Source organism: Cavia porcellus, unplaced genomic scaffold (genome assembly GCF_034190915.1).
Source record: "Cavia porcellus strain 051 isolate PalLab524CR breed Dunkin Hartley unplaced genomic scaffold, mCavPor4.1 scaffold_18, whole genome shotgun sequence".
Taxonomy (NCBI): domain Eukaryota; kingdom Metazoa; phylum Chordata; class Mammalia; order Rodentia; family Caviidae; genus Cavia; species Cavia porcellus.
In genome coordinates this window covers 52256044-52280048 of record NW_026947501.1, presented here as the reverse complement: position 1 = coordinate 52280048, position 24005 = coordinate 52256044, and the positions used below count along the sequence as shown (strand labels likewise).

General features: G+C 47.0%; 1 protein-coding gene across 5 annotated transcripts in view; it reads right to left on the bottom strand.

Moving 5' to 3' along the window:
* Nucleotides 1-12698: 12698 nt before the first annotated feature.
* Cracdl (CRACD like) overlaps nt 12699-24005 on the bottom strand; it is a 122299-nt gene continuing 110992 nt past the window's right edge. For all 5 annotated transcript variants that reach the window (XM_063229897.1, XM_003471693.4, XM_063229896.1 and 2 more), the window contains 3 exons: nt 15861-16048; nt 14655-14799; nt 12699-13521 (listed from right to left, as the gene is read on the bottom strand). In XM_063229897.1, coding sequence (XP_063085967.1) covers nt 13379-13521; nt 14655-14799; nt 15861-16048 — 476 coding nt within the window. In that variant the 3' untranslated portion in view covers nt 12699-13378. The remainder of the gene's footprint in view (nt 13522-14654; nt 14800-15860; nt 16049-24005) is intronic.

The window sequence follows — 24005 nt, the reverse complement described above, 5'->3', positions numbered from 1 at the left end:
GTCAGACTTGCCTGGCTCCTCTCTCCTGGGATTGGAGGACAGGGACGTCCTTGTCGTGTTCCGTTTTGTTTCCCCACTGCTTACCCAGTGCCTGGCTCATGGTGGCCATTCAGTGCCAGAAGATGACTTAGAGGACAAGCTTGCTGGGGCCCAGAAAGTGCGAATGTGAGCACTGTTGGTGTTAGAAGTGTTTGGTCACCAAGCCCTGGCCAGGGATGCTGCGCACCATGTAATCTGGGAAGCCCTTCGGAGGTGCCAGGCACCTGTGCCCATTTCTTCCTTCAGTGTTATCCTCACTTTTTCCAGCCACATTTCAAACAGGTCTCAAAGCCTGCCTACTCCGTGAAGCTTTCCCCAGACCCACCTGGGTCAAATGCCCAGCTCCGCACCTGCTGGTATCATCTATGTACTTGTCGATGGCTTGGCTATACATGATCGCATGCTGACCTGCCTCTGCCTGGAGGTGTCAGGGCACTTGTTTGGCAGGACTCTGGGACTTAGGGCTGGCACAGTGTTGCCCAGAGAAACTCCAAGATCCTTCCAGGGAGTTAAGAGCAGTAACAGGAAAGAACACTCATTGCTGAATTACAATCTGGGACCGTGGTAGATGCCAAGGATAGCAGATCGTGCCGGGCTCTTGGAACCAAGTAATTAGTTAATCAAATCGGGCAGGAAATAGCTGTTCTGGTTCTCTATTAAGCTGCATTCCTTGCCCAACCTCCAGATGCCTGCAGGGTACCTGGAGAGGTGAATGGCCGGGAGGCTGAGAGCTCCAGGTACCTGACCTGGCCTGTTCCTCCATCCCAAGTCCCAGCAGGGTAATTATAGACTCTCTTTTCCCTGGGGCAGGCTCTGTGCCTTGCCTGCAGGGTGGTGGGGTTTTGGTTTAGCTTTGTTTTACCTGGTACTAGGACTTGAACCCAGGTCCTTCGCACTGAGCTATATCTCCAGCCCATTCTTTATTTTATATTTTGAGATAAAGTCTCACTATGTCAACCAGGATGGGCCCACTGGGTTTTGGGTTTGCTGAAGGTAGAAAACTCTAAAAACTCTATCCTGAGAAGGCCCATGACCACTGTATTTTATAAACTTGGGTGATCTCAGAGGAGCTGAAATATAATCCTGGAGAAAAACTGTTAACTGGATGTGGGTATACATGTGCGTGCAAGTGTATGTGTTGGAGCAAGTGTACAAGTGCAAATGCACATGTATGCATCAGTGTATTAGCAAGGGGTGGGGAATCTCCTCCCTAGATCCCTCTCCTACGCTGAAGTCCACCCTGGAACAGGCATGCATGAGTTCCAGCCTTTCTCAGAGCTGGCCAGATGACCATAGATGTGATCTCCAAGTTAAATGAAGCACATGACCTTGTTTCAGTTCCTGTTTTGAGGCGGAAGTCATCATGCCATTGCCCCTGGAATGCCCTGCTGCCCCCATGGCCTCTCTTGTCTGAACAGGAGGTGCCTGCACATTTCCTTGCTGCCCAAGGAACAGCAAGGAAGGATGCACCGGCCTCCCGCTGCAGTGTGGGAAATTACAGCTGAGACTTTCTCAGTCTGCACTACACAGTGGCACATCCCAGAACAAAATGGTGAGGACAGATGACAGTCATCGTGTTTGTAATACAACATCAGACATCACAGTTAGGCAGTGTATTAATCTGTGTTCTCCGGAGAAAAATCCCCAGCAGGTGATACACACACACACACACACACACGCACACTTCTACTTACATCCTGATAAAACCATTAAGTTGAAAATATCAAGTCAAAATTGCATTTGATATATCCACCCATCCCAGACCACAGCCTAGCCCAGCCTGTCTTCCATGCCCCAGAACATATTTGTCAGTCTGCAGAAGGCAAACTCAGCCAACACAGAGCCTGCCCCAACTGAACGCTGCACGTAGTTTAGTGAATTCTGTGCCCATGGTGAAGGCGCACAGTGAAAACACACTGGGCCTGAAAGAGTTATCAGTGTCTGGCTGGGGGCTGCTCTGCATCGTGAAAAGCTGCTAGCCTGGGAAAAGATCAAAATTAAAACTACAGTATAGTCTCCACTGAATCGGAACTGCCTTTGTATTATGGTGAAATTGAAAAATTCTAAGTCAAATCATCATAAGCCAGAGACTGCCATGGAGGAGAAAGAGAAGGAGGGGAGGGGAGCGGAGGGGAGAAAAGACAGGCAGAGGAATGGTTATAAAGTGCTTGCTCACACCATTATGGAGCTCTCACAATCTGCCACACACAAGCTAGAAACTCAGGAAAGACAACATAGAATTCAAGACCTGAGACCCAGGAACACCCTAGGCAAGAGAAGGTCCACATCCCTCAGGCAGAGAGGGCCACCCTCCCTTCTCCACACCTGTGCTCTCTTCAGGTCCACAATGACAGCTAATGCCCACCTACACTGGTGAGTGCGATCTTCACTGTTAACCAACACAAATGCTCATCTCTCCCAGGAACAGACTCCCAGACTCACCGAGAAACAGCATTAAATTAGCTACTGGGCATCCCCTGGCCCAGTCCTGTTGGTTTTATCACCCTGTTACTGTGTGGATAGATATTCCACCAAAGCCTCACACACTCTTAGGTGGGGCTTTGGGACGTGACTGGTGTCAGGCCTGCCCAGAGAGAGACCTTCATGCTGTCCACTACAAGCAATAAGCATTTAGGCTCCATTGGCAACATGACTTCAGGGCCATAGCGACATCTAGGATCGGACTGCAGTCTTCCTGACGTCAGCTCCACTTACATACCTGCGCTGAGATCCTTACAGCTCTGACTTCAAACGTTCCATCGGATCCTTTGGGACTGCAGCCCCCAACTCCAAACCCTATATATACTTAGCCTCCCCTCCAGATGTCTGCTGAGGTCCCTCCAATTTCAGCCTGCCTATATGCATGTGGAATGAAATCTAGTCTTCCCAGTCTCGTCTCTGGGTGTTTCCTTCTGTGCAGTTATTTAGATATTTAACAGCATGCTGGTCAAGGGTGAGTTAGTGCACTGCTGAGTTTAGAGCTAACTGTGATGCTGGGAGGTGAATCCTAGTTGGAGGAGGTGCGTCCCTGGGGGTGTGGCCTGAAGGGTTTCTCTCCTTTGCTCTTCCTTGGCCTCTGCTTCCTGTCATGAGCAGGAACTGCCATGAGCAATTCTCCTCTGCTGTGCTGCCTAGCCTTGGAGCCAGCCAACTGTCTTAGTAGCTTACTCGTTGCTGGGACAAAATACTCAACAGCAGAAGTTAAAGGAAGAAGATTTATTTTGGCTCACAGTTTGTAGAGGTTTCAGTCCATGGTCAGTTGGCTGGCTCTCTAACAGGGTGACATGGCAGTCAGGGAGCAGTAAACCATCAAGAGAGGAGGGATATATATATATATATTCTTCCAGGCCACACCACCATGACACACCAGGTTTCAAATCCCAACACCACAGTCAGCTGTAAAGTCATCAGTGGCCTCATCCAGAATCACACACCCACGAATTAGTACTACATGCCTCGTGATCCAATCACCTCCCAAAAGTCCCACTTATGAGCACAAGAGGCTTTGGGGGGGGACATCTAGACATAAACCATAACACCAACCATGGACTGAAACCTCTACAAACTGTGAGCCAAAATAACCCTTTCCTCCTTTATATAGTAGGTGTCAGGTATCGTTCTTAGCAATGAGAAAGTAACCAACACAGCCCTCATAGTAGCTGAAACCAGGATAGACAGTGTGTGGAATAAATTTCACTGTCATAGGATGAACTAGTACACAGTGTCACTTTTTGGTGTTCCTAAAATGGATCCTAGCCCAGCCAGCCCCTGTGTCAGTGCTAGCAGTGGTTTTTATCCTGATGCCCAGATTCAGCTGTGCTTTAATAAAGCAACTGAGCAAGTATAATGTGGATGACACGCAAGTGGTGCCTTATAGAAAATAAAGAAGGACATGTGTTCTGTGTCTTTCTTATTTTAGTAACATTCTTGGCAACATGTTTACGCATTCTGTAAGAAGGACTTAAGTAGGAATTTCGGAAAATACGTTTCTGTATCTACAAAGACTGAAATAATCATGGCAGTTATCAAAGCCCTCAAAGGCCTCTGTACTGAATCATACGGCTTCAGACATGCAGTAATAAATCTGTAGCTGAGTCTTTCTGGAGGAAATGTGAACTACAAATCAGTTTGCCACGGATAATTCATTTATCTAATTTATCCTTTGGATTTATAAAGTGATCCAATTAATTTAAAAATGCAAAAATTGGCACTGGCTGTGCTGGATGAGTTTTCATGGAGAATATTCCATTCCTGGAACCAGTGACTCACGTCTTTTATTTCTGTGCATCAGCTCCTTGACCCAAGCCCTCAAGGTCAAGGGATTAGCCCCTTGGACACTTTAGAGGGAATTCCTCACCTGAACGCAGCTGTTGACAGATTCCCACTCCCACCACCCCCAAGGGACACTCCACGGGCTGACAGGTGTGGTGTAGGATACACACATTTTCTTACCAAAAGCTGACTGACCTTAGGAAATTTCCAGGGCCTCCACTGGGGACATCAGGCCCTGGACCACCCAAGCTAGCTGCGCTGGAGCACAGGACCCCTCCAAGAGTGGTTCTGCTCACTCCTGCCTTAGTACAGCTTGGGCTGTAGGCATTGTTCTTGGTTTTCCAGGCTGTTAAAATCAATGCAGAGGGAGACAGGAGGAGACAAATCTGCCTAATGGACCCATCCTATTTTTTCAAATACCTCAAGATATGGAGAACTGTGTCCAGTAATTCTGTCTTTGGGGGAAAGAGGGGAAGTGTAGCTAAAATCTTGTCTGGGAGACCTTTAGAATTGGCAAATCTGTTCCCTCATTTTATTTTATTTTTAAAAATAATTTGTAGCACTAGTTCTCAAACTCAGCACTTGGAGTATGCTAAGCACACACTCTACTACCACCCCACACCACCAGGTCTAAATCTCAGTTTTTAAAAAATAGTACTATTCTTTATTTTCAACCGAGGAAAAATATGAGCAGTGTTTTCTGTGAAACTAAGATCAGCCACAGTGTATATTTATGCGAATTATTTGGATTAAGTTTTGGCCAACAGGATGTTTGGGAAGTTCACACATCTGACACCCAGATTTGCAGCACCTGCTTACGCCTGAAGTTCAATCAGAAAATCAGAGAATGTCCCGTCTGTTCCCCTCCTCTATGCAGCTAGCAAGCTTGCAGCAGAAATAACTGAGAAAGGAAGCTAGGAGACCTGCAGGACAGATTCTCTCTAGGGAGTACCGGAGAGACCCATGGCCAAGTGAAGAGCAAGCACCCAGAAATATCATTTGGAAAATTAGCCCACATCATAAACACATGGTAATTAATGGCATACAAAGCCCATTGAAGGTGATTGCACCAATGATAAACATCAGGTCAGCCCAATTTCTGATTCGATTAACACAAGGAAAAGGTAGACAGCATCTGAGACCAGGTAAGTAATTTCAGCACAGAAATGGAAACAATTAGAAAGAATTAAATGGAATTACTAGAAACACAACCCAACACAGTAACCAAGAGGGAAGGTGCTTTGAACAGGGATATAAATATGACTGATAGAGCTGTGTAAAGAAATCAGTGAACTTGGCGACAGGAATGAAAAATATACAAAGTGAAATGAAAGGAGCAAAAGAAATTCAAAACAAGCGCAGATCACTCAAGAGTTGTAGGACAGTATTGGAAATAGTAATCTAACATAAGCATCATGGGAGTTCCAGAAGGAGAAGGAGAAAATGAGCAAATATTTGAGAAAAAATGCTGAGAATTTTCCAAAATTAGTAACAAGACACAAAATCACAAACTAAGGAATGTTAGTGAACAACAGTATAAATTCGGAGTCAAATAAACACACCTAGACGTATTATATATAAATTCCTACAAATTAATGAAAAGGAAAAATACTAAAGGTAGAGAAAATATACATATTATTTATAAAGAAACAATCATAAGAATTGAAGAATTGCAGCAGAAGAGACTTTGTTAGAAACCATACAAACAGAAAGTGGATTAACATTTTTGAAATGCTGAATGAAAAAAAAAAGGCTAGTAATTCTATACCTATTGAGAATATTCCTATATTGGCCTATAATCCCGGATACTCAGGAGGCTGAAGCAGGAGGATCACTTAAGTCCATGTGAGGTTGGCTTGGACAACATAGCAAGACCCTGTATACTCAAATCCACGGAAGACTGAAAAAGGGGTAAGAAATACAAAATGCAAAGGCAACAAACAGAAAAGAGCTGGTAAACTGGTAAATGTTAATCCAACTGTATTAATAATCACTTAAAATGGGAATGGTTTAAACATAATTAAATGTTTAATTAATTTAATTAACCTGACATAATTAAATGACTGAGACCAAATAAAAAGGAATGCTTCAGACATGCTGTTTACAATAAACTCACTGTAAATACAATGATGCACACAGATTAACAGGATGCATAAAAAGGTTCAAGTTGAATATTCCTTATCTAAAACGCTTGGGATAGAGGTATCTGGATTTTGAATTCCTTTATTTTTCTTTAGTTTGTAATATTTGCATACACACAATGTTTTATCCTGGAGACAGGACTCAAGTTCAAACAGGAAATTTACTTATGTTTCAAATATTCCTTCCACACATAGCCTGAAGGTAATTTTATGCAATATTTTTAACATTTCTGCATGTTAGTTTGTGTACATCTGAGCATCAGAGGTCAGGGGTGGAATTTTCCACTCAAAAAGTTTTAGACTTTGGAGCACTGTGGATTTCAGATTAAGGGAAGTCAACATTTTACCATGACAACAGGAATGGAAAGTCAAGGCTGAGAAGCTACCTTAGTTTTAAAGTAAACTTCAGAACAAAGATGATTATCGAGGACAAAGACATTTCTTAGTGATAAAGAGGCCGGCAACCTAAGAATACAGCGAAATTCTACGTGATTGTGCCTAACAACCGGGACCTCAAAATGCACAATGTGAAACTGATAGATTTGGGGGAGGAAGAGACGCATCCATGATTACAGCTGGAGAGCTCGATACTCCTGTTCCATAAACAACAGAGCCAGTAGGCAGAAAAATCAGTGAAGCACAAAGTACCCGGCAATGCTGTCAGAGAACCATGTCTAACGACACGGACGGACCATTCCACTCAACAACCTTCCGGGGCCACGTGGAGCCTTCGCCAAGCACGTGTGCCACGCAACGCCAGCGTAAAAGCTGTACTCCGCACACCCGGGAATTCTGGTCTTTGTAGTTCAACAAAAGCTCCCGACCTCCTCCCTTCCGTCTCCTCTGCCCCTCCAAGCCCACTGGTATCTTATACACTGGGCCCACGCGGAACCACTCATCTAGCCACATTCCTTGTTTACTCAGCCATTCAATAGGCATTAACTGCGCACCTACTTTGTTGCATGTGTACCACTATGCCCACTGCTGATGGGGACATAGAGGGACAGATGACATTGCCTTGAAATGGAGCCTTTTGAAGACTAAGCCAGGCAGTAGCCTAAGAACTAGTGAATGGTACAGAAGCTGAAGTTAGTGGGAATCAGGAGGAAGGGAATTCAAAAAACAAAATAATACAGGATAACTCCCCTAATAAAAGACCGTGTGCTGGAATATTAAAACTTTTGCTCACACGAGCAAGGTGGCCTGTTTCTGGCTCAACACTAAGGCTCAGAGTTGGCAAGGTCCCTCTCGGCCCAGAGAACCAACCCAACCCTAAAGGTCGGCCACACTTGACTCCTGCAATTTTCTCTTAATTCCAGAGGCTCAAAGTTAGCAATAAAAGCATCAGTGATGCTGGTGTCTTCTGAGCAGGCCAGCTGCTCCCGAGTGTCCCAGGGCACCCTGGATTAGGGCCTGCCTTAGCGATTCCCCTGCACGTTAAATGGCCCCTTTTACAGCTCTGTCTCCAATGTAGCTGCACATGGACATAATGGGGGTAGGAATACAGCATACAAATCTGAAGGGACACAATTCAGCCTGACGGTTTGGAAGCCAAGTGCCCTATGGGGAGACACCATAAAGAGAGCTCTGTCCATCTGCTAGGGCCAGCGCTCAGGTGTCCACTAGATGCATTCTACACAGGCCACATTGCTAGAACCCATTTGTCAGGACCCTGGATGACTACTTTAGGAAAGCCAGCTCCCTACCTGGCCACACTGAATTTAGTGTCCAACCCTGTCTCCTCTGTGAGTTGCTGGAGTGTTCAGAGTATTCTAGCATCATGAGTGGGCAGTACCCTGGAAGACAGGACAACTGGAGATTGAGGCTCCTGGGGGCTCAAGGACGCCCTAACTCAGCATCCTTGCAGGTGTCCAACCTCTGCCTCCTGCTCTGGCCACAGTAGGAGCCTAGATAACTGACCTAGGCAGCACCTGATCTCCACCGAGGAGACGGTCGATAAGGTATTTGCGGTGAGACATAGTGAACACAGCCTGACCACCCCCTCTGTGCCCTCCTTGGGGAGAAAAATGGAGAAACTCAGGGAAAAGGCTTCTGTTTCTGAAAGTTCAGGTTTATTTTATCTAAAGGACTCCCCAGTGATCTGCTTCTAGTTTGCTTTGTCTCAGTAGCAAACTGCATCTTCCCAAACTCCATATTAGAATTCTCATCCCTATGGGGAATCTTTCAGGAACAACATGTTTTTCTTTGGAGAGCAGGCTAAAAGTGAAACTTCTGTGTTCCGTAACTGTACCAGCAAGTGTCAAACGAGGTGCTTGGCAGGGAGGAGCTCACAAGCGACAAGGCCTCCAGCCCCCCTGAAAATACCACAGGGTGCCTCAGGAGAAGATGGTATGCAAGCCCCGGAAGCACCCCACCCCACATAACCAGCCTGCTTGAAATAATCTGGGCATCACAAACACATCTCCCTTTTATATCCATGCTAATAAGGATAATTTCCCAATGGGGAATGTAGGAAGGAAGTTGGATAATGCTTGAAAAGCAAATATCCACACTGCCCAAACACTGGTGCTTTACCTAAAACACATGCATTCAGCTTCCATTGCTTCTGCTATTTGGGTCTAACATGCTTGCACACTGAAGACTATTTTCATCTACCAAGAAATAAATAAATATACCCCTCACATGGGAGATACATAGGAGCCACTGGAAGTCCCAGGGGTTGGGCGGGGAGGGATGCTGTGCCCTCCTGCTCCTGCCAAGCACATCTGGAGAGAGGAATCTGGAGGCCCATCTGCATGGTCCTCGGAAGGTTTCCAAGCGCTCCAGAGAGCCTGTTAGGATTAATACTGGAATGACTGCTGCTTGGTAATCGAGAGTATGTGGAGAAGCATGTAAAGCGTTCCTGCCATAGGATGACGCTTGTTGTAGAGTTCTAATATGGACAGCTGCAGGGTGCAGAGCCTTTCAGGCCCAGCTCCAGCATCCTAGGCCCACCTCCTCCCTCAGCTTGATCACCTTGGATGGGAGGGCTGACCCCTGGCCCCGGGAGCCATCCCACACTGCACAGCTCTGGAGTTTACACACTTGTGCCTTCTTCTTCCCTTCAAACTTTCATTTACACTTCAGGTTTGTTCTCCGGAGAGTGATGCAGAATCAATCACTTCCTGCTTCTTTCAGACATCCTTTGTAGATGTCTCTCCTGCTTTCCTTCCATGTCTCTGAGCCAAACGTCTGCCTCCCTTCCCCACTCTCTCCAGCAGAAGATTCCTCATTTGGCATCCTGCTGTTCTCCCTCCTTTGAAGTTTCTCTAGAAAGTTAGGGCCTTGTATGTGAGGTGCCCATCACTTCTACCCACGTTTCATCAGCCACGTGTACAAGCCACACCGAACTCATTTGGGTGCCACATGTAGGTAATGTGTGTGCTGAGTGGGGAGAGGTGGGAGTCTTTCCTCCTTGAGCTTGGTTTCCAGTGAATGGACTTTGGGAAGTGACTGGATTGGGAGGGCTCTAACCTCATCAGTGGGCTCATTCATTGATGAATTCAGAGCTCCATGGACTTCCTGGGAAGTGCCCTAATTGAATAAGGTGAGCGCTGGGGGCAGCTGTTTCTGTGTTTCCTGGATGCTACAAGGGGGATAGGTGTGTTTGGCCATGCCCTTCTGCCATGATTTTTTTTGCCTTGATGTAGGTCTAAAGCATTGGAGCCAGCCAACCTTGCACTGGAAGCTCTGAAACTGTGACCCCAAATAAATCTTTAAGTTTTTCTCAGATATTTTGTCACAGCAATGAAAACTTAACATTCTAGGGAAACTCAGGAAGCTGGTACACATTCTATCCGTGCTTCCAACCTAAGACAGGCTGCAGTTATAGAGTACAGTTGGGAGGTGCTGAAAAGATTATCTCAGTACTGTGCTTAGGGTTATATTCTGATCCTCAACGAAAATATTAACCTTAAAACAGTGTGGGGTTTTTCACTTTCAGATCCAGAAAAGGAATATGAAACCCAGTTGCATTAGTCAGCTTTGCTGCATAACAAGTTAGCCCCCACTGAAATCTTACTGGCTTAAAATAATAACAAACATTACTTCACCGTTTCAGTGGACCAGGGTTTGGGGACAGACCGGCTGGGCCATTTAGCCTGGGACCTCTTGTGAGTCTCCAGTCATTGCATCAGCTGGGCACTGTCTTCTGACAGCTAGAGAAGCCAATCCAAGCCAATCCCAAGAAATTTCATTCACAGGGCTGCTGAGTTAGTGCCAGGGTGTCTGAGTCATGTGACTAAGCCATTAATGAAAGAACAGGCTCCAAGGAGAAGTTAATTTTATTTATCACAGCTCTTCTCTGCAAAAGGATTCCTTTTGTTCCAAAGAGCTCCCTGTTAAGCCTGAAGAGTGGGAAAGGAGTGTGCTTGAGAACAAAGGGAAACCAGTCCTGCAAGAAAGCGCTATCCACCCCGGGCTGTATCTCCTCCTCATCATTCCACTTCCAAATATTTAATAGGCTGGTCCAAGACAAAGAATGTCAGGAATTTTGCAGACTGCAGAGGTGGCCCTGTTGTGAGGAGGAAGCAGCAACCACCAAGAACGCATGGCTCCCAAGCGCAAAGGGGCTGCGAGATTAGAAGACCCAGGAGACGTGGGTGGGGGGAGCCCTGGACCTTCCCACACATAGAACAGCTGCGTCCACATGGATTTTGGGAAGCTCTTCAAGGTGAAAGGGACCCTGGGGTGACACACCACATACACACCGCAAACATGCCGTGGCTGTCAGGGTCTGTCCACCCGAGTAACTCCCCACACCTTCTCCCTGCACCAACACTCAGCACTGACACTTGACAAGGTGAAGGAAGGGGCTCTATGTCCACAGGCAGCAGGTCAAGCAGCACGAACAGGTTGTCCTAGCAGGCAACTGCAATCACTCTTCCATTGGACCAAAACTTGGGGCTCCAGTCTCTAGGAACAACAGCAGTCCACAGCTGTGGGCATTTCATCCTTGCTTAAGCCTCTGGCCAGTGAGCCATGTTTCCAAAAGCCCTGATCAGCAGTTTTCTCTTCTCTCCTACAAGTTTATTCCCACCCACACACGAACTTGGTCTTGAATGTCCGCTTAACAAACAAAGAAAACTGTTGCCCACACAACCCCTCCTGCTTCTATCATTTCTTCTCTCATTCACACACAGCCTCCTGAAAATTGGTTTTAGCTGGCACAGCAACAGGCTTGGGGCTCCTCTACCTGACTTCGGCCCCCGCATTCCACGTGAAGGACTGTCAAGATCCACAGTGACTGGTGGGAGCCCGGTGCTAATGGCCACTCCAGTTCTTATCTGAGCTGATCCCTTCCTAGAGAATGATTAACCCTCTTTCCCTTCTTACCTAGCTCTGGGCTGCTGCTTTTCTTACTCCCTTCCTACAGGTCTTTCCTCTGGATCCCTCGCTGCCAGAATAACTGGGATAGTCCTGGGAGCTTTCTCTTCCTTTTCCCCGACGCTGAACTCCTGTCTCATCTAAACAGCGCTGACTCCCAACTTTGCAGCCTGATCTACTTGGTATCTCCACTTAGATGCTTAGTGGGAAAATTAAAGATGAATTCCTTTCTATGGGTTTTGCTCTCTGCCCCCATTTCTGTAATGGATCCCCCCCCACTCACCCTAAGAGAAGACAATTAACCCCATCAATTTGGCTGGGGGAAAAAACTGCCCCAGGGCTTTTTCAGTAAGGGTAGACTCTATGAAGTTGTACAGTACTAAAAATTAGAAAAAAAAGATGGAGAATAAATAAAAGTAGCAGTCTTTGGGATACATGAAATCAAATTACAGTGTCTGACACCGCTAATTCTGATTCCAGCTGTACAAATTCCCAGCTTGTGCAAAGTAACAAACAGAAAGTGTTTTCAGAAACTACAGAGATATTACATAACTGAGACATGATTCTGAGATTCCAAATAGACGCCTCGGCCTGCCTTCCCCATAGTCTGCATTTGTGGTTCATTGTAGACACTGCACCCATAACCTGGTTTTCAAGTAAAAAGTGCAGATTAGGTGAATCAGATGCTAAAGCATAACTTCTAGGAAATTTTGTATTTTTACCATGTAGTACCACGTACATGAAAAAAAACAAAAAAACTTGTTACCTTCTGTCTTCCAAAAATGAACAACAAAAAAATTGGGGGGAGGAACCTCAAAAAGTTCAATTGCCCAACTAACCCAAAAACTTTACACTCTGCCTTTAATGCCACAATGCAGGATACTCTGTGAGCAGAAATAACATTTGCACACAGAGCCAAGACATGTTTGAAACCTTTTATTAAACAGGCGATGCATTGTGCAAAGGTTGAGGACACAGACGCTGAGTGGAAAAGTTTAAAAATTATTTTTGGAAACAGTCTATGGATGGATGAACCCTGCCACGTTCCTTCCTCTCCTCCTCAAGAGTGGCTCTCTTCAGGAAACCTGATTGTCGTCGTATAGCTGCTCTAGAAAATGCATCCCTGTTTTATCACAAATGTCATGCCTAGTGGTAAACACAGAAGGAGAAGACAGGCAAGACAGTGGTCAGGTGCAGGCTGATCTTCAGCAGAAGCACAAATGTGGGCACTCCTGGGATGGCTTCGGTTTGGGTCTTTTGGGGTGTCTGATTTATAAATCCACATTTCACTTCCATTTTTCGGCTCTGTCTGGGGCTTCTTTTCACAGGGAGTTCTAACAGGCTTGCATTCATGCCCCTGGGCATGGGAACTCTTTCCTGAATTTTTTTTCTGGTGTGGTTTTTGTTGGGGCCCCTCTGGTCCAGGGTTATGGCTGTTTGTTCTCTCCGCTTCACTTGGTTCCTTCCTCTTCCCGAGCTTGTCATAACTGGGTGATAAAATCAATCTTAAGTCGCACAGTCTGTTTGCCATGATTTATTGGCAGTTTTTAACTAAGTGGCCTGTCAAGGGAGCACACATTCTTCATCAGCGTGCTGCCAGCCTACTTTATGATCTGGGGCATGTCGCTCCAAGCTTGAGATTTCTTCCTGGCGAGTTCCATCCAGGAGGGCTGCTCTGCACTGGCGTAGCTGGCTCTCTTCAGCTGGTGCAACTCCTTCTCCGTCATCGCCACAGCCTGAGCTGCTGCAGGGGGACAAGCAGAAACAGGAGACAGGAGTGTGGATGTTCACATCAGCTTCCTGCACTTCCCTAAATATGGGCCAAGCTCTTAACTGGGTTCCCCAACAGAAACTTCAGCAGTGTGGAAATGTGTCAAAAACAGTCAGGCAGACAACGTGTAAGTTATGTGGCAAAAAGGGTTAGGAGCAGCTTAAACAGTTCTGGCAGTGCCTAGAGTAAGAAATAAAGTGGAATTGCAGGCATGCAGGGAGTGGGTCAGCAAGTGAATGAACTTAATGTTACCCCACTGTCCACTTAAAATGGATAGAAAGGTGAATGCCTTGTTGTGTACCTTTTTCCCTAGTGAAAAATAAATAAAATTCAAGAAATACAAGGGCTGGGAAGTAGCCTGTTAGAAGATCAGACGGGTAGATCCTCGAACCCTGAGTTCAGTCCCCAGTAACAAAAGCAAAACAAAACAAGAAAGGAACTGGGGATGTTGGCAGGTCTAAGACTTGGTTCAATATCCAGCACATTATAAAAAAAATACTGATATAACTAACCAACAAGAAATAGACCTTAAAAGTACTGCGCTCAGCAAAAGAAGTTAGATATATGAGAACAGATACTTTGTGATTTCATTTATAAGAAATGTTCCCCAAATACAAATCTACAGAGACAGAAAGTACATTAGGGGCTGCCTGGATCTAGGAGGAGGATGGGGGATTGATGTTAAGTGGCTGTGAGGTTTCTTTTAAGTGTGAGGGGAATGTTCTATGCTTAGGCTGTACACTCTGTAGATAAGACATGCATCAGGTGGGCTGTATGGTGTGTGAATTACGTCTGGATAAACACGGGAAAAACTCCACATGGCAAGTAATTCAACAAAACAGCAGCAAACAACAAAACCTCCAAACAACAACAAAAGAACCAGGTGTGGTGGCACACACCTGTAATCCTAGCACTTGGGAGGCCGAGGCAGCAGAACTACGATGAATTTCAGGCCACCCTGGTCTACATAACGAGTTCAAGGCCAGCCTGTACTGCATAGTGAGACCCTGTCCCAACAAAACAAAACAAACAAAGCAAAACCAGACTGCAGGAACCACCCAGAACCATGAGTCCACAGTGCTTGGGAACACAGGCCCATCTCATACCCAGGTTCTGATGGGACAGGGAGATTCCCCTCTGCAGCCCCTCCTTGAGGCTCAGCTTAGCGCCCTGCTTCTGGGTCACCATGGGCTTAGCAGGGGTCATCAGAAAAGATTTGCTGCGGACAAAGTCAACCTGTTTCACAGGCTCCTGTGGGGACACAAGAAAGACACACACTGTCAGTCACAGAGACTTGGAGAGAGACAGACACAAGGCAGGTGCAGGAGTCACAAGAGGCCTCTCCCAAGGTGCACCAAGCTGGCGGTGCTCCCTGGGTGAGCTCAGGTGTGGCCCTCCCTGACATCCAGCAGCAGAATGCTGGCGCTCTGACCATGCTCAGCCTGATCCTGGCCCATATATGTATCGTGGCTTCCCTGTCCCCCCAATATGGCCTTCATCCCAGATGCTGGATGCAGGGATTCCAGGTGCCAGTCAAATGAGCTAGGTTTGGAAATGGTTTCGTGACTTTTATGACACTTGGCATAACCATGCATGCTCCGCGTGGGTTAACGCTTCCTTTACAAATCCCCCAGCTTGCGTGCCCGTCTTCGGGCGTGGGTGTAAAAGAAGGGAAACGGGCAGACTCAGGCTTTCCTGACAGGGCTGAAACACACTTATGGATTCACCACCTTATTACCCTGGCTACTGAGGGGACCCCAAAGCTGGAGATCTGCTTGCTTCTAGCACTATGTGTTGGTGAAAGCTATTTACAGTACAGAAGGCAGAAAGAAACCCCAGGCTCCTGCCATGCATCCCCAAGGAGGAACGAGAAGCCCAGTAGGGGCTTGCGCGGGCTCCCCAATCACCACACAGTGAGCTGAGAGGGAGCTGCAGACACAGTTGCTATGTGTCTGAGGGGGAATTTATTTTAACCTCATCCAACTTCTCCAGATGCTGACTATGTTGCCTAGGAGGCAAGGAGCAGAGCGTGGTCTCCACTGCCTAAGTGATTCTGGCTTCTCTGTGTCCCTAACCAGCCCAGTGCATGCAAAGAGCAGGCAGACGGCCCCAGCCACGGAGCCCATCATTCAGCACGAAATTGTTTTTGTTTCATTGAGCTCAGCCACGCTCAGCAGCCACCATAGGTGCTGGTGTCTGAGCTGCCCATGGGGGACACGCGATCATCACACCAGTCCCAGTCCAGGCCTGGTCAGCTTCCCACCCCTACTGCCCCCTGAACCGCAGGAACAGAAAGGCTCTGCTCTTAGCACCTGGGCTCTCTCGGGCACCTTGGCCTGCTTCCCTGTTTCCGACTTCAGGGTCCGCGTTCCTGGCTTGTCTTCCTGACTTGGTAGCTGGTCGGGGGCCCCTCGTCGCTTCTGGCGGGCCATGGTGATCCAGGGTGGCGTGGGCTGCCCGTCAGCTGCTGGACCTGGTGCTGCCTCAGGTGGATCCTTCTCTGTGGGTAAAGGCACGAGGTTATGCAAGTCAGCCCTGCTCCTGCAGCTCACCCTTTCTTCCTCCCCTACACAATACGGTATCACTTTGGCTCACGGTGGCAGGGCTCAGGGACAGCAGTCCGGGTGCCCTTTGCAGTGAGACTATTGCTTTTCTTTTTTGGCGGGGGGAGGGGAGTGAGTAGCAGAGATGAAACTCATGACTTTGCACTTGCCAGGCAGGCATGCTACTGAGCTATATCCCCTACCCAAACCACGGCTTTTCTTTAAGAGATTTTTTTTTTTTTCTTTCTGAAGATGCATCAAAGGATTGACTATGTGCCTCCTGTCTGAACCACAAAAGTTGAAATGCAACAGCCTGTCTAAAGTCAACATGCATTTTTAAGCTAACTTCCTCCCAGGGAGCCCTTTCTGGAAGTGGCTAAAAATACACACACAAATAGGTAACAGTTCTGTATTAGGGCCCTGTCATTTGGGACCAACACACTTCCCAATTCCTGACTTGCTCGTATGCTGAAGACATCATTGTCACCTTGTCACCTAACAAGGGCAAGCACGACCTCTCTGAGGAGCATGGCACTGTTTACAACCTCATTTTATGCTTTAGTCCTCATCCAGAGAACCTAGAAACTGCCTGGCACACAGTAGGTGCCTGGTGGCTGTGTTTAATGTAGTCTGTATTTCTCATCTCTCGCTCTGTCCGGGAGAATTTTATAGTGTCCTCATGGCCTCAGTCATTTTTCCTTAAAAAGCAAACTTTTCTTGTCCTTTGATTATTACCTCAAACCCCGACCAATCACACCCTCTGAACTTAATCACCTTGGCCGAGAACATATTCTGGGCAATTCTGTCAAGGCTAAGTGTACAGGGGAGAAAATGTCCATCCCAGTTTTATTTCTCCCTGGGGCCTGGTGCATGCTAGGCAAGTGCATGCTCTGCCACTGAGCTACTGCCCATCCCCGACCCTGGTTTTCCACCATTCAGCAGAACGGTTGCTGCTGAGTGCTGAGGGAGCTCTAGTGCTTGACACTGTGCACGACGCATGGCCCTGGAGACTCCAATCCATTCCACTTGAGCCACAAGAAACACTTTAAACATCGGCAGAGAGGGATCCAGGGGGCTGCTGGACCTGGCCCCAGGCTGACAGACACCTCGGGAGACTGAGGCAGTCACTGTCTCTTCCAGCTCTCAAGGGAAATGCAATCTTGTAAACAAGGAGGAGGTGGAACTCAGTAAAAAGGTAATGTTTCTTCTAGCAAGAGCGGCTGTACTATGCATGTGTGCATGTGTGCATGTGTGTGTGTGTGTGTGTGCGTGTACACGTGTATGTGTGTGCATTCCTGGGTGCTCATGTTCACTCGCACAACAACAGAAGTAAGCCCTGCAGCACCACTGGGCACTGCCCGTGTATGATAAGGTGACCCCAAACAGGAGTGTCACCACCCACTGGACCAGGCAGACAGCTAAGAGCTTTCACAGCCATTTCTTTGCTTTTTTGGTCCTGCATTTCTTCCCTGTCAACCTTTCCTTGTGGTCTGCATCTGCTTCTTTCTCACCTTCTCTCTTGTCAGGAATGCAGATGGGGGAAAAGGGTCCCTGGTTCCCCCAGACTCTTTCCCAGGGACATTCTCTGGGGCCAATCTCATAGGTAGGGAGAAGCAGGAGAGGTATACAGGGGTCCAGACACCAAGAGGGAGAGGAAACCTTACACTGTTTCCTACATTGGTTCACAGAGGCCTGAGATCCCAAAAGGAGCCTCAGCATAAGTGACCCAAGAAAGAGGTGAGGGGCTTTTCTACAATGCCAAGCTTCAGAGAAGTAAGCTGCACCCCTGCCCCAGGTAGGCAGGGCCAGATCTGGGTAGTCCTGGCCTCCGTGGCCTGTGTGCGTGTCTGTGGTGATGGTACTGGACACTGAATCCAGGGCCTTTCCACTGACCTACATCCGTAGTCCTACTTTACTTTGAGACAGGGTCTCACTAAACCTGCTCAGTTGCTTGGGCTGAGCTCAAAGTGGCCAGCCTCCTCCTCAGCCTCCCAGACACCAAGGATCACAGACTTTGTGCCACTGTGCCTGCTTCTGGCAGCCTCTTTGATTCGCTCCCTTTTCTCCCGCACTTGGCACCCACATTAGGGGCAGGTGTCTTGGGGTACCATGCTACACACGACCTGTGGAGAGCTGGAGAAGAGAATGAAGACAGGCAAATAAAGGAGGTTTCCAGGGCCAGAAGTCCTCACAAAGGGACAGCTACAGAGCATAAACATTCAAGGGGAAGGTGGCTTAATCTCCTGGGGATCAGCTAACGGCAGCTGAGGTCTCAGCTTCTCTTCCCCAGATGACAAGGGATTTAAGCTGGTAAATGAGCCTCAGTTTACAACCATCAGGCCAGGAGCATTTCTCAGATCAGGGAGCAATAACTCCACGTCTCCTTTGCCACCCTCGAAGGAAAAGCAGCAAGCAGGTCTCCAGAGCACAGACGAGGAAAGCCACTTCCCGAAAGCAAACGCTGCAGACCCAGGAACCTGTTTCATTACAAAATGCAAACTGCTTTTAATCAGAGAAAACTATTACTACTTGTACTATTTAGCTATTTAAGGAGGGGATTCTGTCAAAGAATAGTCGACGCAGGCTCTCTTCTCCTAATTCCTTCCTCTTCCTTGACACTCTCCCCTACGTCAGGGATTTATTTTGAAGGCTATAAAGTGTAGGCATTGATTTCCAAGAGACCCTGTCTTTGGGCTTTTGTTCATTGGGCTGTGATAACCGGGAAGGCTTCCTTCCTGGGCCAGGGGAACAGAGCAGCTAATGAGCAGCGCTGGGCCCTCGGGGGCTGGGTTTCAGGCCTCGGGCTAGCCATGTGTTCTGGGCAAAACGAAGAAGGCCTAGAAGCTTAGTTTTAGTGCAAAATGAGGAAAACAGCAGTGTCTGTACTTCCCCATGCAACTATAAAGATCCTGCAAGACAGCCCGCCACCTCCACCCTCCAGCCTGAGTGGAGCAGACTCCATTTGCAAGTCACTCAATGGTCACCACCTCCCAGGGTTGCTACGGGACAATTGTGCTCAGTGCAGTGCCTGGCACCCTCAATTGCGGCTGCTATGATTTCATGAGTGCTGGTGCTGTGAGTTTTCCCACTTGAGGAAGCATGTGGACTCTGGTCACATCCTATGCCACCCGTGAGCCCTTGTCCCCTGGTCTGATAAGAAAACCCAGTGGGGCTAGGTTGTACTTGAGCCTCTTCACTATTCATTCCCTCAAAGGGTCCCACTCTGACAGACAGTCATGTTAGAAAGAAATTAATACACAGTCAGAGAGGGACTGGGCCCTCAGGGAAGTCAGCAGAAAAAAATACAGGCATTGGAATTGTGGGTAGATGGGCATCTGAAGGAGGCCAGGCCCAAGATAGACACAAAGCCAGGCCTATATGCCTCCCAGAGATAAACAACAACTTGAGATTATACTGTAATTAGCACCACCCCAACTAATTATATTTAAATCCAGATGGGTGTCCGATGCCCAGGTGCACAGCTGACCCAGACCCTTGCCTTCCCCAAAATGTTTCTGTTTTAAAAGCCACAGATGAGCCAAGCTTAACAATGGTGTCAGCCCTTGCTGCAGGCCTCCCTTCCCTACTGGATCAGGATTAGCGAAGTGGCTACACTTGCAATCTGATCAATAATGACAGTGTGACCCATGTTGTACCCACACTCTGTGACTTTGCTGTATAAATGACCCCTGACGAAGGACCCTGGTGGCCAACCACTCGGGAGCCCTCTTGTCTCTCTGTGGCCACCCACTCAGGAGGCCTCCTGTCTGTCAGGAGCTACCTCTCAATAAGCCTGCCTTGGTTCTTCCTTGGAATTCATTCTTCCACTTGGGGGACATGAACTTGGCCGTCTGGCATCTAGCAGGTTGTGAATTACAGCTCTCCTCCATTGTTAACAGAACGCACCTTCCTGCTGTGTACACTGATCTGCCTATAACACCACAGACTCAGTGGCCTCATCTTGTCATTTCTGCATCCACTGAGCCCAGCAGGGACCAGCAGGGACCAGCAGTGTCTCAAGAAGGCTGCCCTGTTCCCCACCAGGCATGCTGCACTGTGAGGGAGCCTGGCCTGTGGGCCCCCGTGTGCCCTGAGCCCTGTCTTTGGAACGGTGCTCTGTCCCTCTGTGCAGACACTGCATGCTACAGAGACCTTGCATGCTGTGGGTTGATGCAGTCACACAAGCACAAGACAGCAGCAGAGTTTTCATCCCTATTCCCAGACGTCCCAACCATATAGCACTCTTGATTCCCCACATACCCTGAAAACCCCTCAGGGAAAAAATCCTCAAAGTCTCCAGAGCCACATAACCGTGCTATCTGTACTTGGAAAGACCTAAAATGAGCCATTCCCCAAATCCTCAACACGAAACCACTCCTGCATGACAGAGATGCATCTATCACTCCACTCTCACTCACTGATGACTGGCGTTTTTTTCCTTTATTCTTTTGGCACCTATTAAAATTCAGCTTTAAGGCACTTATTTAGAAAGACTCCTGCAGTGACCACCCGAGGGTGCTGGGTAAAACGTGGAAGGAGGACCTCCCTCACTGGACAGCTGGGACAGAGCTGAATGTGGGAGCTCTGAGGACGCTATCTTCTGCGTGGGAGGCAGTGAGCCTCCTGTGACTCTTGTCCTCTGGCTGAGAAGATGAAGTAGATGCTCTGCCCCAAGGTCACACATAGCAGGACAGCAGGAGGCCTGCACCTCTGGAACATTAGTATACCCTGTCCTCTGTGAAACAGCACTTTTTAAGAACCTTTTTCCTTTCATAAAATTTTTTTCTTGTTTATAAAAGTGTACACATGCATTGTGCAAATTTAGATAACGAATAAGGCTATAAAGACAGATGCCAGGCATGGTGGTGGACATCTAATCCCAGCATTATGGGAGGCTGAGGCAGGAGGATCCATGCTCAAGTACACCTGGGAAACTCAGTGAGACCATATCTTTAAAAAAAAAAAAAAAAAAGGATACAACAGGCCAGAGGTGTAGCCCAATGTGAGGCCTCCTGTGTTCAATCCCCAGTACAGATTTACAAAAAAAGTAATAATTAAGATAGAGAAAAAAGTTTTCTGTAAGTTAACAACCTAAAGAGGGTATAATAAAATTTGGTTTAACCTCCAAGACTGCTGTTCAGGCTGTGGCATGGGCATTGCTAGCTCCTGTTAGCCAGATCTACAATGAGAATCAGAAGCAAATGGCAGAGATGAATCATTTGAAAAATTTGCAGCTTAGTCATAGAGGAAACGCCTGCAAAATTGGGACTGTAGGAAGAGTGGCTGCTGAAAGGGTTAGCACTTAACAGAAGGCAAGTACTTTGCATCAGGAAAATGCAGAGGTGGTTTGAAGGCAGTCAGAAATCAGCAAGACCCTCCTCCTCACAGACTCAAAGGTGCAGAGACTCATTGGAGAAGACAGTTCCTGAGCCCTCTGCTCCAGAGGGCCACACAGGGAACTGGTTCCTCAGGATTCATTTCACCATTCTCAGCCATCGAGACATTTGAGGAGGCTGCTGCAGCCATGTTCCAAGGGGACCAAGTTCCTGCTCCAGCCAGCAGCAGACCTTGCTGCCATCCATATGGTGCTCATTTTTCAGGCATGCAGAATGCAAGAGTTATGGGGTTATGGAGGCATCTACACAGATTTCCTAGTCCTGGGAAGCCAGAAAAAATGCACGACAGAGTCATGGCCCCTGCCAGGAGCCCATAAACAGGCAGTATGTGAAGCTGTGAGAGAGAAGCTGAAGGTGCAGTGGGAACCTCAAGAAACTGAAGATGCCAGGAATGTGCCAGAAGATGCCAGGAATTCTCAGCACACCCAAGAGGGATGCTATGGGGCTGCAACCTACAAGGTTATGGACATGGGGCTGCTCAGGCTTTGAGAATCACATCATGCCACAGTCTGTCATAAGGGCTGGACATGCAGGAACAGGAGTTTTTCGTTGTTGTTGTTGCTTCGTTTTTGTTTCCCTGCTGTGTTTTGGTCTTGCTTTGGTCTAATCTATCCTTTCCTTACTCTTCCCATTGGAGTGGAAATGTTTACCTTTTGCCATTGTCTGCTGCAGGGCCTAATTTTTTCTTTTTACAGAGGCTCCCAGCTAAGAGTTTACCTTGAATCTGAGAGGAAACTTTGGACTTGGACTTTGTTTCCCTAGGATAAACATCTAGAAGTCAGATGTCTAGGTCACCAGATAAGTGTACTTTTAACTTTACAAAGAGCTGTCAAATGTTTTCCAAAGTGGCCGTACTATTGGGCATTCTCACTTGACCTATGGAAAGAGCTTCACTGTAATAGAATGAGTTTCATTCATGCTGCATCCTCATAAGTACACGTTATGACCAATAATTTTTGTTTTGGTCATTTTTAGAGTTGTTGTGTATCTCGTAGTTTTGTGCTTCCCTGAGAGCTAACAATATAGAAGTTCTTTTCACAGGCTCATCTGCTATCTGTAAAATATCATCTCTGGTAAAACGCCTGTTCTTTTTTTTTTTTTTTTTTTTTTGGCCTATTTCCTAATTGGTTTGATTGAATTTTTAGTCTTGAGTTTGATAATACATTATGTATTCTATATACTGTTCTGTACTGTGTATGTTGTGAGCATGTATTTTTCTGCAGTATGTAGTCTGACTTTCCAAACTCTTAATGATGTCCTCTACAAATTCAAAGTTTTTAATTTTAGTAAAGTCTAATTTATCAGATTTTTTTTTTACAAATAATGTTTTGACGACAAATCTAGGAACTCCTTGCCCAGCCCTACCTCCCAAAGATTTCCTGGGTTAGTTCCATGGTTTTATTTCACATTTAAGTCCACATGTCATCTCCTTTTGAGTTAAATTTTGTATATGATATAAGGACTTACTTCAAATTTTGTATTTCTGCCTATAAATGTTTCTATGTTCTGGAACTATTTTCTTGTGATGTACAATTTGATGGTATTTTATTAAGGATTTCTGCATCTTAACTAGGAGGGATATCATCTTTATTTTCCTGTGTTGTGTTTAATTCTGGTATCATAATCACAGTAGCCTCATAGAATGACATGAGAAGAATTTGTTTCTGCTTACACATAGTTTTCACATAAGATTCTGTGTAACTAGCGTTAAGCTCTTCATTAAATGTTTGGTAGAGAGACTGAGAAAAGATGGCAGATAGATAACAGCAGCTATGGTGGCTCTCTGAGATAGACAGCATAGATTCCAGGAATGGTATAGTGTGGAGAGTCCTAAGCAGAGGGATATATATCCTGCCGACCCAGGAACGAATTAAGCTGATGGAAACCAATTGGAAATGCAATTCCAGTGCTACAATTGGAACACCTAAAAAACTTACATCTTGAATACCCTGTGGCTGCCGCGCCTGAATTGGCACAGCTGGGATAGTCTGCTAGTTGCAACTCACCAGAGACAGGAATACTCTGAGAGCGGGAATCGGCGAACTGAATTGGGAGCGGAACTGGCGGGGAGCCCTACATTGACCTGCGGTGGATGAGAGGAACCTGCATTGACCTGTGGTTGGTAAGACGTACCTGCATCATAGTCAAAGAGGCTCCAACAGAGGAAATTCTGGGACCAGGCAGACTGGCCAGTACAGGGCGCTGCAGTAACTTCAGTCACATATTCCCCTCTCAACGGGATTGGTAGGGAATGCTTGACCTGGGTGACACCACGGACTGAGGCCCAATAGGCTAGCCCAAACCAAGGTCCTGTACCTGGCAGTGCAACCTAATGCAGTGAAGCCTTCAGTAGGTTGACCTGGAGGGGCAGACTGAGCATAGGCTGCGGGGTCTGTACCTCCTAGTACATTGCAGTGGGTGGGACCACCTAGTCAGTGCGCTTCACACAAACTGAAACCGACAAAGAAAGAAACTGAGCCTCCTAAATATGCCTCTATGGAAGGAACAAAAAATATGA